Consider the following 14,971-nt stretch of genomic DNA (forward strand, 5'->3'; position numbering starts at 1 on the left):
AAAGCCCTGATCGACAGCATTGGAGACCATCAATCATAGTTGCAACAACGTAACAAAGTCATTATAGTAAGCCATGTCTAATTCAAATCTGCATGCAGTCAATAATAGTGGAAGTTGGCTTGGGTATTTCAGCATTGGCGCTGATCAAGCAGCTTGACCACCCAACCCCTCAGACTGCAGACTGGCGGTGTGAAGACTACCAAGGAGTACGACTCTTTCACCTAGGCATTTTGGCAAGAGTATCATTGATGTGACACATCGTCGAGCCATGGCTGTCCCTTTATTGTCTTGATGCATTCGCATTAAAAAGAACTCAAAAACAAGGCTGCTGCACCATGCGAGTGAAAGTGGAACTATTGTTCTAGTTAGAGTAGAAGATTGCGCAATGGTGGGTTTATTGGCGATCAGTGATTATCATTAACTCCACAGTATTGACTTGAAGAGGGAGAGAAAGGTCGACAACCAGGAGATGCAGTGAGAAAAAGGTTGGGCTAAGTAACACCCTGGACTGGACCGGACTACAATCCCTGCAGGGAACTCCGATGGCGTGTCTGAGCACATGTTTGGCTTATGGCGACCTGAGCTCAAGGCTACCTCGGAATACGTTTTGCATCGGAGTATTTCAAAGCAGCCTAATAGGTCTACAGTACAACACACTTGGTTGATAACGTTATAATTAGATCTCATTGTTCGGATTAGAACTCGGAGTAAAAAATCGGCGTCGGAATAAATATCGGAGTAAGATCGGACTACTGGCCAGAGCCTCTGGATCAAAGTAGATGCACTCATCCCTGTCACCTCTTCCAATAGAAATGTTATTTCCGATCATCCGACTCGGATCAGTTGAGCCTTGTGAATATACTTGCAGGGTCTGAAACCAACCCCGCGCATTGAGTCATTTCAAGCCACACTTCGTAAGCGACGCTTGGAAATCAAAGTCATATGCCAAATACGAACTAATATACGAACTAATATGGTTTTAATGATCATCCATGGAAATATGTCGCTATAACATAGGCGGTTCTAAACAATATCAAATGTCGGAATCTCAAGACCCTAATGATTCGTCTACTGTAGGTACTGTAGGTTTCTAATACTGTTAAAACCCCCAAGGCTGGTGGAGTCATGGGGCCAGAGCCCCAATACTCAATCTTCAGAGATCAAAACTACATTGTACAGACATGTGCAGATTTTCAGACCGACGTGGTTAATTGACCCTAGTGGATATAGCACATTAGCGCCAGGTTTAGGCCCAAAACGTGGCTCAGCAAAGGACTAGAACCTCACAAGCGTAGTCCAACCACGCCCTTTCGCATAATGCTTCTCGACTGGGAATCCAGTCATAGACGGCTACACTCCGCACCCGAGGCCTTGTGCTTGAATTGCCCAATCGGGACGCCGTCTTTGATCGGGGTTGTTATTTAGGCAAGATGATGGACGCGGCTAGTGGTCTCAACGTGGATAATATCAGAAGTTTTGTAAGCAGTTTGATTGATCCAAGGCTCGTGGCCAGTCACGGGTGCCCTTCGCGTGGTCTCAGTGCAGCTAATTCGATGAAATTTTGAACTCCGATTTTTTACTCCGACCTCTCGGCCCCACATTATAAGGCTGTGACGTCGATTCTGAGGCTTTTACTTCGTACTGTAGACAGAAGTCTGGAGTCTGTGGGTCGAAGTCTGATCTATCAGTCGTTAGTTTTTCTTTTCTTTTTTTTTTCTTGGGTGTCATAGTATGTCGGAGTCACGGAGTAAATTATATTGGGCATGATCAACATGGATCGCTATATAAAACCCTAGATCATCCCCATAAAAAGGATCATATTTCAATACAAATCAAGATCATTTCTAGATCAGAGCTCCCTCTCATCCCAGCCTAACCATCGACTTCACTTCTCAACCTAAAGTCATACTTTACTGACTCCTACCTTCGTCAACAATCACCAAACATCACATATCTCCAAACTCCATCCACTTCCTCCAAGAACCCGTCTTCAATCCACGTTACCACAATTCAAACCAGCGAAAATGCCTTTCACTTCTTCCTCAAAGTCCACAAAGACCATGTCGAGCGCAGCCTCCACAATCTCCACCTCCTCCACCCTCAAGGGAACAGACTCGAACAAGAAGTGGTTCTCCCTTCCCTCAAAGACAACAAAGACAACCGAATCCCAACCCAAGTCCAAGTCCACAGCCGAGAAGAAGGCTATCCACTACGAAGCTGTTGCAACCTATCTAGCCCTGCGCTAAATACAGCTTCAGTCTGGTGCATGCTCACATGCATTTATGGAATGGGAACAAATGACAACATTCTTCATACTGTCATCCATTCTCAAAAAGAGTCGATACATTCTCTTGACTTGGCAAGTCTGCAACTGTCAATTTTGAGATGCATTTGCTCGCCGGGCTGATTCTGTTGGCGCGTTTGTTGCCCTTGCTTGGACGCGTTCTTCGGGTCTCTTGTCTGGGTCCTCCACGATGGAATGATTGCATAGATACGATACCACTTTTACGCGCTTTTAATATTTGAATTTCTATGGTCTTGCTTTGCATGTTTTGGTTCTGGATTATGTCTTTCATATTTCAATCTCTTTCTTTTCACGTTGCTCTTTTCTTGTGACTGCCAACGTGACTTTCAAGTACGGGAATGAGAGGGATATATATAACTGTTTTTTTATCATTGTCACTAATTTGACTGGCTCTCAATAAAATTATTTCTATACATTTACTTTAACCGTATTTCATTTTAATATCACTTGAATAGAGTCGTGCATTGTCTCATATAGAACTGGAATCATCATAGAATAAGTTACTGTAGATGCATTCACATCAAAAGCAAAACCCAAATCCAAACACCATCACAAACGCTGGAATCATGAAAATAATACAGCCCCTAATTAAATTACAAGCCTGCCATCAATTCACCCATCGAAATGGGTTTACGAACAGCATTCGAGAATCCCTCATGGAAAGTAACCCAAACCTTCCTCCCAGCCTTGGAAGACTCATCCGCAGCTGAATTAGCACCCTCACAGTCCGCAGCCAGGGAAACAGGCGTCGCAACAACACGACCGAAGAAATCCCGCTGGACAGCTGCATCTCTGATTGCTTTAGCAGCGACATCATCTGATTTCCTGGGTCCCGTCGTGCCCAGTTTTGATGCGTCTGGTTGTTTGCGTGCTGTTGCTTTGCGGTATTCTTGGTCAAGAACTTGGCGGAGGGCATAGCGGACTGGTGCTGTGCTCCCTGATGAGTCGATGGTGCTGCCTTTTGTTTTTGAGAAGTAAACAAGTGAATCGATTGGTCTGTGAGTTTGGTCAGTATTGCGGGTATGTCTGTTATGGATCGTCTTTGCGTTCTTGGAGGTTGGTTCGCTTACGGCTCCATTCTGTACGCCCATCCTCCATAGTTTCCGTCTTGTTCAACCCGAACTTTTTCAAATGTCACTCCCATCCCGCTCATGACGCCCACTGCAGATTGGACGAGTGCCCGCTCTGACTCTTTGCGAACACTGGCGGAACTGCGCTGGTCACCGTTTCCGCGGATGATGACTGGTTTCACGTCTGGTGCGAGCATTCGAGTTAAGTGCGGTATCAGATCTGTGATCACGCTTTCGGATGATCGGAAAATTCGGGCCATTGGTGCAGAGAAAGAGTTATGGAAGGCAATCAATGTCGCGCGGTTGGCCTTCTGGGCTTCGAAGGCAGCGAAGTCGGCTCTTGGTCCAGAGAAAGGATGTGCCTCTTCGACGTCCTCGTTATCGTCATTCTTTTCAATCTCGGTTTTGCCCGCAGCCGTCGCGAATAGATGATGGAAAGCGACGACCGATTGGCTGAGATAAGGAATCAATTCCCATTCCTGAGATGAGTAAACCTTGGACGACATCGTGTCATGGAAATGGAGCCAGTCGTGCGCAGTGTTGGGCTTGGAGAAGTAGTTGTCATCCTGGTATTGCTGTATAGGATACGAGGCGAAACAATCCGACACACAGCGATCTTGATCACCGCTGGAATCTACCATTTCCCGTAATCGGTTAATGGCGTGTCGCTTGCGAAGATCTGCCACGCCGACAGGAACACGGGTGTTGGGGCCGTCATATTTATCTTGGAAGCTCATGCCGACAGGTCCATCTGAGAAGCCGGCGCCCTCTGTGAAGACGCGGTTCACGATCTCGCGGACACCGCCGCGACTTAGCTCCTTGAAGAAAGAGCTGCCTTCAGCTGATGCATTCAGGACTCGCTGCTCGAGCCAGTTCCGGCTAAGCCTGAGTGATGATGGTAAAGACTCGTTTCGAAGTTTGTGTGCCACGAATTCTGCGGCAACAAGCACACTACGGATGTCTCCCTCAGCAGACCCGGTAGTCCTACCGCTGCGCTGCTTTCTGCCAGCTAAACCCCAAGCTGCTTCACATAGTCTTCGAGCACCATCACTGTCGCAGGCGATTCCTTCGCGGATGAAAATCGCTTTGATTCGCTGAACAACGTTCTCCAGGGGTGCCTGGCGAACACTGACCATCTCGGCGATAGAAGATGCTCTAAGAGGCCGAAGACTGCTGTGATAAAGATCATTGCAAACCAGAATCAACGGACGCATAAATCTAAAGTTATCACCCTTGCGTTTCTTGCTGCCGCTGTTCTCTGTCGCCCATTTCGAGTTCCGCTGATCAAGTAAGACGAGGTCAATGAGAGCTTTCATAAAGCCTCCCTCGCCACTGCTTCCAGAGCCACCGACAACACCATCGACTTCATCAACGACAACACAGACGGGTTTGCCGGCACGACGGACCTTTTGCTCGCCGACCTCCACGTTCATACCCTTGACATTCTCTGTTCCCAGCGCATCACGAATACGACCTTTGACAACGTCCCTGCTGCGGTCATCACTGGCGTTGATCTCAAGGACTTCGTAACCGGCCTGTCTGGCACATACATGTGCAAGTGTGGTCTTTCCAAGACCGGGCGGGCCACTCAGCAGAAGAACCTTTCGATGCGCATAGTCATCTTCATCGTCCTTGGAAGCCTTTTTCGCTTTAGATTTGGCCAGGCCTGGGAAGACAATTTGCTCCCAGCCTTTAAGCCAACGGAGCACTCCTCGATGGGTACGCTCGTCACCAATGAGATCTGTAAACTTGCGAGCCCGGTATTTCTCAGTCCACATTGCAGAATCAACTTTTTTCTGTTTGGAGTTCAAATTGTTTGGTTCAATGCTCTCCTGAACGTGAGGCTTTGGCTTCGTCTTTGATGTCTCGGTTTCCTTGGCCGCATCATCTAGCAATTGATGTATGTCGATACCATAATAACTCTTCTTCGCTTTTCCAGGTTCCGTTTCGGATCGACTAGCAATCATTTGTTCATAGGAGGGAAGGGCCCGGGCCTTTTTCGTAGAAATACTATGTGTCTTGCCGGCGCAAGTCTTGATCTGGAATCTCTGGGGGGCCGTGGGCGCAGGTCTTGGTGTTAATATGGGGAGCTGACGGGAAGCCTTTGGTGTTGAGTCAATGATTCCATTTAGAATTGTAGGTTTCTCTACTGGCGGTATACCAGGTAAGGTCGAAGCGGGCTCCTGGAAGAAATGTGCGGGCAAGTCATGTTGGCTGTTCATATGCTCGTCACGGAATGCGTCAAGGTCGTCTTCATCATCTTCATCGTCGTCAACAAAACCTCCAACCATGCGCTGTCGCTTTGGCTCCGTTAATTTCGGGCCTGCCTCGGCTTTTCTCTTTTGCGCATCGTTGGCGGCATTTTCAGACGCTGTCGTGCCGGGCAAGGAGATGAACGGCATCTTCGAAACGGGTGGCGAAGAAGGCAAAAAAGATAAAGTTCGAATGGGAGTGCCGCTAATTGCTCTGGGCGTCGTAGCAGTATTCTTAGTAGGTGTATCTGCTAAGCGCCAGTCAGCGCCAAAACGTGGTAAATTGATATTGAGGTAGCGAACCAGGTCTTATATCGTCCTCACTGCGAAAAACATCCGATAAATCCCAAGCACGGTGCTGGATTACAACCCGATTTCGTGTTTGGTCGAGGCGGTTCTCGTGGATTGCGTCGAGATCGTCGGAGAAGGATTCGGACGGAGGATTGGCGGTGTTGGTGTTTTCAGCTCCTTCGGAGTGGAGGTGGAGAGCGGGGTCGAATGAGGACAAGAACGATGGCGACGACGGAAGCATTCAAGCGTTCGGACTTGTCATGTCTGTCAATTGAAGGTCCGATGTAATTCCCCTCTGATAAAGACGCGACGCGTGCTGGAGACGCGCTAGTCCCGATTCGGTAACATAGTGCTTTACGTTTAACATTTACATTCGTACTTCGTACAGTGCATGTACTGCATGTTATAAAAAAAGACCAAAGATAGAGAACAGATATAAAACGCACAGTAATTTTGTGGCAGCTTAGAATAAATATGTAGTTTAGATATCCTGTTCTACAAAGTGATATTGTTCGGCGATACCGGCTATATCAAAGACACCAAAAGTATGAAGAAAATGTTGGATTCAGAAAGCCAAAAAAGACCCTAATCCTCTAGTCAATGGTATACTGTACGGTTGTTTTAACAGACAAAAAAAAAGCACCAACCTACTCAATAGGTCATGATACAAAGAACAAACAATTCACACACAGCTTAAGCACTCTTAACCTTCTCAGTGAACTCAGGGACCTTGTCAAAGAGATCACCAACAAGACCAACATCCGCAATCTGGAAGATAGGAGCCTCGGGATCCTTGTTAATAGCAGCAATGACCTTGCTATCCTTCATACCAGCCAAGTGCTGAATGGCACCAGAGATACCAGCACAGAGATAGAGCTGAGGCGCAACATTCTTACCAGTCTGTCCAACCTGCAAACTGTTATCGGCAAAGCCACTGTCAACAGCAGCACGGGAAGCACCAATAGCAGCACCAAGCGAGTCCGCCAACGGAAGCATGATACGGTCGAACTCTTCCTTGGACTTCAAGCCACGGCCTCCGGACACGACACGGGTAGCAGTGGCAAGGTCGGGACGCTCAGACTTGGCCAATTCCTCAGACACCCATTCGGTTGAGGCGGGGGCGTTGGGATCAGCGCCCTCGGCAATCTCGGCGGAGCCGCCTTCAGTCTCGACGCCCTGGAAGGCGGTGCCTCGCACGGTGATCACCTTGATGTTGTCGGTGGACTGGACGGTCAGGATAGCATTGCCAGCGTAGATCGGGCGGACGAAGGCTGTTTCGGGTGTTAGTTGGCGGTGTCACATGTCAATATTTCTTCGTCGGTCTTCACGTACTGTCCTCGCTCTCGATCTTGGTGATATCTGAGATCTGCTGCACATCTAGGAGTGCGGCCACGCGGGGTAGCAGGCTCTTGCCGAAGGCGGAGTGGCCGGCGACAATGTGGGTGAATTCGCCCTTCTTGATGTTCTCAACGAGGAGAGGCGCATAGTTTTCGGGGAGGCCCTGCAGGTGGGAAAAGCGGGACATTAGCTGCTGTTTCAAGAAACATGCAATTCTCTGTATAGCGAATCAACCATACCTTTTCGTAGGCATCGTTCTCAACAGCCAGGACCTTCTCAACGCCCTTGATCTTAGCAGCCTCGGCAGCGGAGGTAGCCTTGACACCAGAGCCGGCGACGAAACCTGTTACTGAGCCACCGAGCTTCTGTGCAGCCGCGATTGCGGACAAAGAGGAGGACTGCAGCTTGCCATCGCGCTGCTCGAGGACTGCGAGGGTCGAGAGAAGGCGGGCGAGCGCCGACTGGTTCAGTGTGCGGGTGGGCTGGAGCTGGGTGCGGGCAGCCCGCAAAACAGAGTATCTGGCGATTGGAATCATGCTGACGACTTGATGAAAGAATCTGTGGTTGCTCTTTCAAGGTGGAAAGGTCAAGATTGAAGCTCGGCGATTCACGGTGATGTGATGGTGGCTATCGTCGGGATGCCAAGACCGCCGCCCGAGGTCGGACTCGGTTAATGCGGTGATCATATCGACTGATCAGGAATGAGGATAGGAGAGTGAGAATTTCTTTACGGCGTCTACTGGAATTTGGAGCTCCATTTGGTTGAATCATTTGATCTCGATTGCTAGCGTAATATAGAAATGCAGGAACAATAGACACACGTGATATTTTGTACGCCAGAAATACCTTTACATGCAGAAAACATTAGAGCTAAAACCATTATGAAGTCGACTTTCTCTTCTTCTTGCCTGCGGTCTTCGGGGCGGCAACCTTGCTTGTTTCGCCATCCTCGAGGGCCTGAGCCTTGAGCTTCTGGAGCTTCTCCTTGCGGGCAGCCACTAATGCGGCCTCCTCTTCGTCGTCGGCGGACTTGGTCTTCTTGGTCTTCTTCTCCTCGATAGCCTTTGGCTCAACAACAGACTTGCGCTTCTTTGAGTCCTTGATAGCCTCGGTCTCAGGGGCGGCCTCCAATACGTTGGAGTCCTCAACCCACAATTCACTGGCGAGCCAGATGGGCAGAGCCATGGTATTGGCACCCTTGATGTGCAGAGCCTTGATGTTCCTCCAACCCTTAACAACGAACTTCTCAGTCAGACCGTTGACAACAGCAGCGATGTTATCGGACAGCTGCTCGGGAGTGAACTTGGATGAACCAACGCGGACGGAAGCGGTGGTAGAGGCAGCAAGCTGGACGGGAGCGCAGTTTAGGGCGCGCTCCATCTCCTTGGCGACAATCAGTGGGGCGGCAAAAGAGGAGTTCTTTTCATCATCCTTGGAGTTGTTGTTCTTCTTAGGGTCCTTCTTGACACGCTTGCCATCGACCTTCTCGATCTCAGCGATACGAATAGGAATGGGACGCTTGCTAGACTTGTAGAAGATCTTGCCAAGGGTCTGGACAAGGCGCATGGCGATACGGTCATCAGCCAGGAAAACATCGTGCTCGGCAAACAGTTGGCGGCGGCTCTCGAAGCTCTGGTAGCGGGCCTTGAGTTTTGAGAAACCGATGACCTTTTCAATGCGGCCGGAAAGTTCCTGGGGGAAAGAGGAGTCGGCAATGATATCCTTGACACCGCGCTGGGGGTCGGCGGTGATCACACAGATGCTGAGAGAGGGAGATGTGTTGAGGGAGTGAGGGAGAGCGATTTTTCCGGGCTTCAGGCGGTTCTTGTCCACCACGTGCTGCTTGGTGGTGAGGACGAGCCAGACAGCCTCGTGATTGATGGCGCTGTCCTCGTCATCGGAGTCGTCACCAATCAAAGTCTTCTTGGTCGCAGACTTCTCCTTCTCATCCTGGGAGGACTTGATGTGCTTCAACAGCGCCGACGAAGCTTTGAGGGCCTAATTCGATTCCGATAAGTACTTTGCGCAATTGCGTCTCCGGAGTCATTATTACTAACCTGGGGCTTATCGAGCTGATAGGGTGAGCCAGAGGCCACCTTTGAGGTAAGTTGAGTAGTAGAGGAGCCCATTTTAGCAAGTTGTAGACTCGTTGAACATCTCCAATTTTTTTGCGATGATATCGGGACTCAAAAAAAAAATCGGAAGGCGGTGGCAGTTTGTCCGGCTTGGCAGTCCAGACCCCAGTTGGTGCCTTGCCGCCTGAGGCGCCAACTATTTAGATATCAGGCCAATTTTCATAGTCAACAAATCTGGAATGTTTAATGATGTAAGTTGGGTCATAGGAGAACTAGGAATGGAGCGATTAGCCATGAAAATCCAGAATTATGAGGCTTCCTGGTATTCAGGCTCATATTGTGGAAATAGTCTGACGACGCTAGACATTGCATACCCCAAAACTTCTTGAAAACATCGACAGGCAAGCGATCTCACCAGAGCCCGCTGTGATATCTGGATGTTATTTTGAGTTGATACGAGAATGCCCATATTCTACTCTTGTCTGCTTGTCAGGCTACCATGTCTCTCCTAAGCTGGATCGCAAAGTGGCAACGAGCAGATGCAACATGCAGAAATAGATTGAAAATAAATTCTATACACCCAATCTCAAGCCTTGTTGGAGCAATTGAGACAACAAACATGAGAGGTCTCTCCATGTAAGCCCCAGACAACCCGATTCATCTACTAACCTGAAATATTCCCATCATGGTTACATCGGCATATATGCCAGAGAAGAGATCTAATTTCGGACGCAAGGATTTTCTCAAGCAGTTGATCAACTAAATGTTAACAGCTGATCATGATGTTTCACGACCTGCACATCAACAAGGCGTGATTCGAGATGAAATAAGTTTGGAATAAGCTCTGCTGTCACTACGATGTTAGCGTGTTTCAGGATGTCTAGAGCTACTCCAGAGAAGACCCCTCGCTTCGAGCTAAACATGGATATGAGAATTGATCGCCTTTCTATAAATTGCCAAGTCCGCGGCGGCTGGTTTGATGGCTATTTATAGATATCCACGGGCGGTCAAGGAGCGCCTGTGAAGAGTACCATAGACCCCACGGTACTTACTGCACATGAAGGGGATGTACTGTTGAAAAGCGACATGAGCCAAGGGGCTATTTTGATGACTAGGTTGGCAGTGTTGAGGGCTGGGATAGGAGGTGCAGTGCTGATGCTGTAAGGTGAGGATACGGCTGGCACAGGAGGTTACATAAAGTGCGTTTCAAAATACGCAAGGGTTACAAGTATGGTCAAATCTGGGAAAATGCTACAGCGAGAGCACTGCTCAAGTGTTATATTAACGTTGGTGTTGTATATATAGGCACTAAGCCCTATGACTGGCGTTGACAGCGATTTGGAACACAATTCGATGGAATTAATTAACAGTGATATGAACAGTAGCTGTATAACCGACAAACCATGGAAACACCTCCGGTAATCATATATGAATGCATGAACGTGGAGAGGGGGAAAGCACGCCAGCAGTCACTAAACCAGGAGCCGCGCACGCCTCTCCCCACGATCTGTCTGATAACGGTAGCCGAGTCCGCCCAAACGAGAATTGTAGAGGAAAAAGAGTCGGGCCGATGGAGCTAGCATCGGTACCAGTTAAGATCCGTCGTATTTAGTGTTTGTAGCGTGGCATTGACTGTAGTGCAGGCACCAGCAAAACAATAGACTGGCATCATAGGGGAGCATGTGTGGAGCTTCCGGTATCCTACTATACATCACAAGACTTGCGGCTTTTGTCATTTAGGGTTAGTAAATGGAGCCCTATATCGGACTTGAAGTTCTGTTCGAGCAGCATTGTCATCACAAAGTATGTTTCCGAAGCTGGAAACACGACTGGAAATGGAGAACAACGTGGGTGAACTAGGATACCTCTAGCGTATTTCTAGTAGAGCCATGACGCGGAAAAAGCCGTACCGTGTACGCAATTAAGATTGCTGTGGATCAACACGACCTGCCTCTAGCTCGGCTATTACTTTACTTCCAATAGCCTGAATGCTGCATGTTACAGTAGATGTACAGTGCTTGACCGCCATCACTGCAAATCAAGCGCTAATGCAAAGTCGAGTGGGTAATGGAGCTGGGCTGAGAGGTTAATTAGATCAACGTGGAGTCGTCATCGCACGGTTTCGTTTACGAACTGCGATGAGATCACATTGGACTCTCCATTCGGATACTTTATTATACTTTCACCGTATGAACAAGTCGGATATTAAGAGAACAGAGTCAGGGGAAATCCCCTGCTGTTCAGTCAGGGGGATGGAGATGCATGTACCTGTAAGTCCCAAGTGATCTAGATAGGCCCTCCCCCTTGACGATCATGAGAAGTTTGGAATACTGTACAATGTGAACAGGGAATTGAATTCATCAAATGAACCGGTACCCATGGATACGCAAGGAATTTGAGGTTGACTCTGATTGGCGTACCTGAATAACGGGGGCCCCAAAGGGGCGCGGGTAATGTTTTCATTGGTGGCCCCCTGGCAGTTTAATCTCGTTTGAACGCCAAGGCCTCAGGGACCAAGTAAACAAAGCATGGTCTTGGAGCACCACGGGGAAGGGAAAATAGAGGAGGAAACCAGAAAAGAGTAAATAGGGGAGAGGACAAGGACGAGGACATGGCGTTCTAGACTTATGATATGCCAGTGACTAGGAGTTGCCAAGGGCATCCACTAGGCAGTGTGAGACTATACAAACTTGCTCCCCCTTTTTTTCTGGTCATGGATAGTAATCACGCTAACGCTTTTGGGACATGGCCCGACCCCCCTCCTTTTTGTATCCTCCCTTCTTCCCCAGTCTTCAGTCCTTTCGAAGTTTTCCCATCCGACCAGAGAGATTTAGTCTCTCTAACACACTCCTTTGACCCCCCCGAAAGCTCAACTGTCCTTCTCTACTGTACAGCCTTGTCGAAAATCCCGCGCTTGCTTAATTTGATGTACGTGCAATCTCCCGTTCTCTATATCTGCGACAAGTAGCGCGATGGGGATCCATCGTCTGCTGGGTCGAGGAACAAAGCCCTCCAATGTTGTGCGACAGCAAAGTCAAGCGACAATGCGCTACTTATTCAAAAGTGGAGCGTGTTCGAGCTATGCGACTTGATATGGGCTGGCGAGCAAGATGGACATAATATAGCGATGACACCATGAACTGGATGCGACTAACACATTTCATCAATAGTCTTCAGCTGAAACAATGAAGTTCACCAACACGGTTGCCGTTCTGGCAACGGCTGGTCTCGCGACCGCTCACGGCCACGGACACGCTCACCACCATAACAAGCGCACCGCTGAGACCGATGCTGTGAAGTACGAATTCGTCGTGCTGAACGACGGTGCTCCCGAGGCCATCGGCATCAGTGAGGCTTGCCAGGGTCTCGCCGATGGCAAGCTGAAGTGGCTCGATAGCGCCGTTGCCGCTGCCTGCTCCTCCTCCAGCACCAGCACTGCTGCTCCTACCTCCACCTCCACCACTGCTCCCACCTCCACCATTGCTCCTGCTATCCTCCAGGAGACCGCGGCCGCGATCACCCCCGCGAGCTCGAGCAGCACCGTCGAGCCCACCAGCACTAGCTCTGCTACTGCTACCCCCACTGTTGCTGCCACCAGTAGCTCCTCCAGCTCCAGCAACTCGGGTGCGACTGGTGTCACTGCCGAATTCCCCGATGGAGAAATTGACTGCGGTACTTTCCCCTCCGAATACGGTGCCGTTGCTCTCGACTACCTCGGTCTTGGTGGTTACTCTGGTATCCAGTACGTGACCCTGATCGATGACCTTGTCAGTGACATTGTCACCGCCGTTACTGGCGATGAGTGCCACAGCGGTGCCATGTGCTCTTACGCTTGTCCCGCTGGATACCAAAAGTCCCAGTGGCCCACTACCCAGGGTAGCACTGGCCAGTCCGTCGGTGGTCTGGAGTGCAAGAGCGGTAAGCTCCACCTGACCAACTCTGCTCACAAGACGCTTTGCATTCCCGGTGTTGGCGGTGTCCACGTCAAGAACCAGATGTCCAACGATGTCGCCGTCTGCCGTACCGACTACCCCGGTACCGAGTCCGAGACCGTTCCTCTGTCTGCCGTTTCTGGTGCCACTCACCCTCTGACCTGCCCCGACGGCGACACCTACTTCAACTGGGAAGGCAAGGCCACCTCCGCCCAGTACTACGTCAACCCTAAGGGAGTCTCCACTGAGAAGGGTTGCCAGTGGGGTGACGGCAGCGAGCCCATCGGTAACTGGGCTCCCCTGAACCTCGGCGTTGGCTACACCAGCTCGGGCAAGTTCCTGTCCATCTTCCCCAACACCCCCACCACCACCGAGAAGCTCGACTTCAATGTCAAGCTCGTCGGTGACAACCTCAGCGACGAGTGCCGTTACGAGGGCGGTACCTTCTACGACTCCAACGGTGCCATTAGCGGCAACAGCGGCTGCACTGTAAGTTATCTTCTCCACTTTCTGGATTCAATCCATACTAACCAGCCTCTTAGGTCGGTGTCACCTCCGGCAACGCCTACTACGTCTTCTACGACTAAATGTCTCATTAACATAGTCGGTGGCAGTCTTACCGCAGCCCCCAAAGCGAATGGCACGAAGGCGAGAAGAAGGAACGCTCTCATCTCCCTCCCACACGTGCACTTGTCTATACCATGGTTACTTGTCTGAAGTGTCGTGTTTTCTTTTCTGTGTATCTTAGGTTCTATCTTGTTTTATGTGTGACCTGGACCGAAATCCATACTTGTTGCACCTTTCTGTTCTTTTTCTCACGACCATGCTTTCCCCGGTCGATTACCTTTTACGGGAACGATATTGTTTTATTTTTATGGCTAGATTTTCTCTTTCTCCTCTGTATCTTTCCTGGATACCAATCAGTCTTGATTAAATCTATCCTTTCGTTCCTTTGTCTTCGGCTTGGTCGCTAGAACTTTGGATCTCTGCTCTCTTTACTTCTCGTTGGTTCTGTCACGGTTGAAGGGGTCGGTTGGAGTGTGAGCTCAATTTATCAGTGAATTTGTCAGTGAAGTTGACGGCAATGGTGACAGTGACGGTGAAGCAGTGGCTTGACACTTGAGAATGGACTATGTATTGCAGCTGGTTCTGTAACAGCGGGTGGTTAGCCAGCCCCTCGACTTTCGAAGCTGGCTCCCAGCAGAGGTCAGGGTGCCCTAGTCCTATCGAGATCTACAGTGCTTTTTCTGAATGAGCGTTTTTCTTTCAAGCATTCCCAAGTTGAGTTCCTCGTTCTCGTACATTATTCAATGATAATTATCGCATGAATCAATGACTACTTGATCATTAAAATCACTTCCGGTACAAAACATCAAGAGCAAAAAACATACAACAGCAAGTATTCGCTAGTGGTCACCCACCTAACTACTACTTACCCTCCGTGCAATTTGTGTGGCTCATCCGTGGTCAATAGTTCGATGAGTGTCGGTGTGAGACTACGCTAGTTTTAGGGTTTAAATGGGTGAGCCAGATAGAAACCTGATAAAGCGTGTACAATAATAAGAGAGACATATTGTAGAAGGTAGTCTGAACGCTGATTCTAGGAATCAACGTAGGCTCACATAGCCTAGTTGTATACGCATAATGTATCACGAAGGACTGACCTAGTCCCTAAAATTTAGTAACTTATAAGGACTCCATACTCGTT

General features: G+C 49.3%; 5 protein-coding genes across 5 annotated transcripts; 2 read left to right on the top strand and 3 right to left on the bottom strand.

Annotated features, from left to right (window-relative positions):
* Nucleotides 1–2,024: 2,024 nt before the first annotated feature.
* Nucleotides 2,025–2,246, top strand: N7511_000766 (uncharacterized protein; the record flags this gene model as incomplete). The annotated part of the gene is made up of 1 exon (XM_057123191.1): nt 2,025–2,246. One exon carries the CDS (start codon nt 2,025–2,027, stop codon nt 2,244–2,246), a length of 222 nt encoding a protein of 73 aa, XP_056988924.1.
* Nucleotides 2,247–2,898: 652 nt separating this feature from the next.
* Nucleotides 2,899–6,159, bottom strand: N7511_000767 (putative sister chromatid cohesion factor (Chl12); the record flags this gene model as incomplete). Its single annotated transcript, XM_057123192.1, has 3 exons — nt 2,899–3,301; nt 3,376–5,875; nt 5,931–6,159. 3 exons carry the CDS (start codon nt 6,157–6,159, stop codon nt 2,899–2,901), a joined length of 3,132 nt encoding a protein of 1,043 aa, XP_056988925.1.
* A 452-nt stretch (nt 6,160–6,611) lies between these two features.
* On the bottom strand, nt 6,612–7,792 carry N7511_000768 (electron transfer flavoprotein subunit alpha/FixB family protein; the record flags this gene model as incomplete). Its single annotated transcript, XM_057123193.1, has 3 exons — nt 6,612–7,189; nt 7,251–7,419; nt 7,496–7,792. 3 exons carry the CDS (start codon nt 7,790–7,792, stop codon nt 6,612–6,614), a joined length of 1,044 nt encoding a protein of 347 aa, XP_056988926.1.
* Nucleotides 7,793–8,135: 343 nt separating this feature from the next.
* N7511_000769 (uncharacterized protein) lies at nt 8,136–9,385 on the bottom strand (the record flags this gene model as incomplete). The annotated part of the gene is made up of 2 exons (XM_057123194.1): nt 8,136–9,254; nt 9,314–9,385. 2 exons carry the CDS (start codon nt 9,383–9,385, stop codon nt 8,136–8,138), a joined length of 1,191 nt encoding a protein of 396 aa, XP_056988927.1.
* Nucleotides 9,386–12,516: 3,131 nt separating this feature from the next.
* On the top strand, nt 12,517–13,850 carry sun1 (SUN family protein UTH1; the record flags this gene model as incomplete). Its single annotated transcript, XM_057123195.1, has 2 exons — nt 12,517–13,752; nt 13,806–13,850. 2 exons carry the CDS (start codon nt 12,517–12,519, stop codon nt 13,848–13,850), a joined length of 1,281 nt encoding a protein of 426 aa, XP_056988928.1.
* Between the last annotated feature and the right edge of the window lie 1,121 nt (nt 13,851–14,971).

The sequence above is a fragment of the Penicillium nucicola genome (assembly GCF_028828085.1).
Source record: "Penicillium nucicola strain IBT 29836 chromosome Unknown utg000001l, whole genome shotgun sequence".
Classification (NCBI taxonomy): Eukaryota; Fungi; Ascomycota; class Eurotiomycetes; order Eurotiales; family Aspergillaceae; genus Penicillium; species Penicillium nucicola.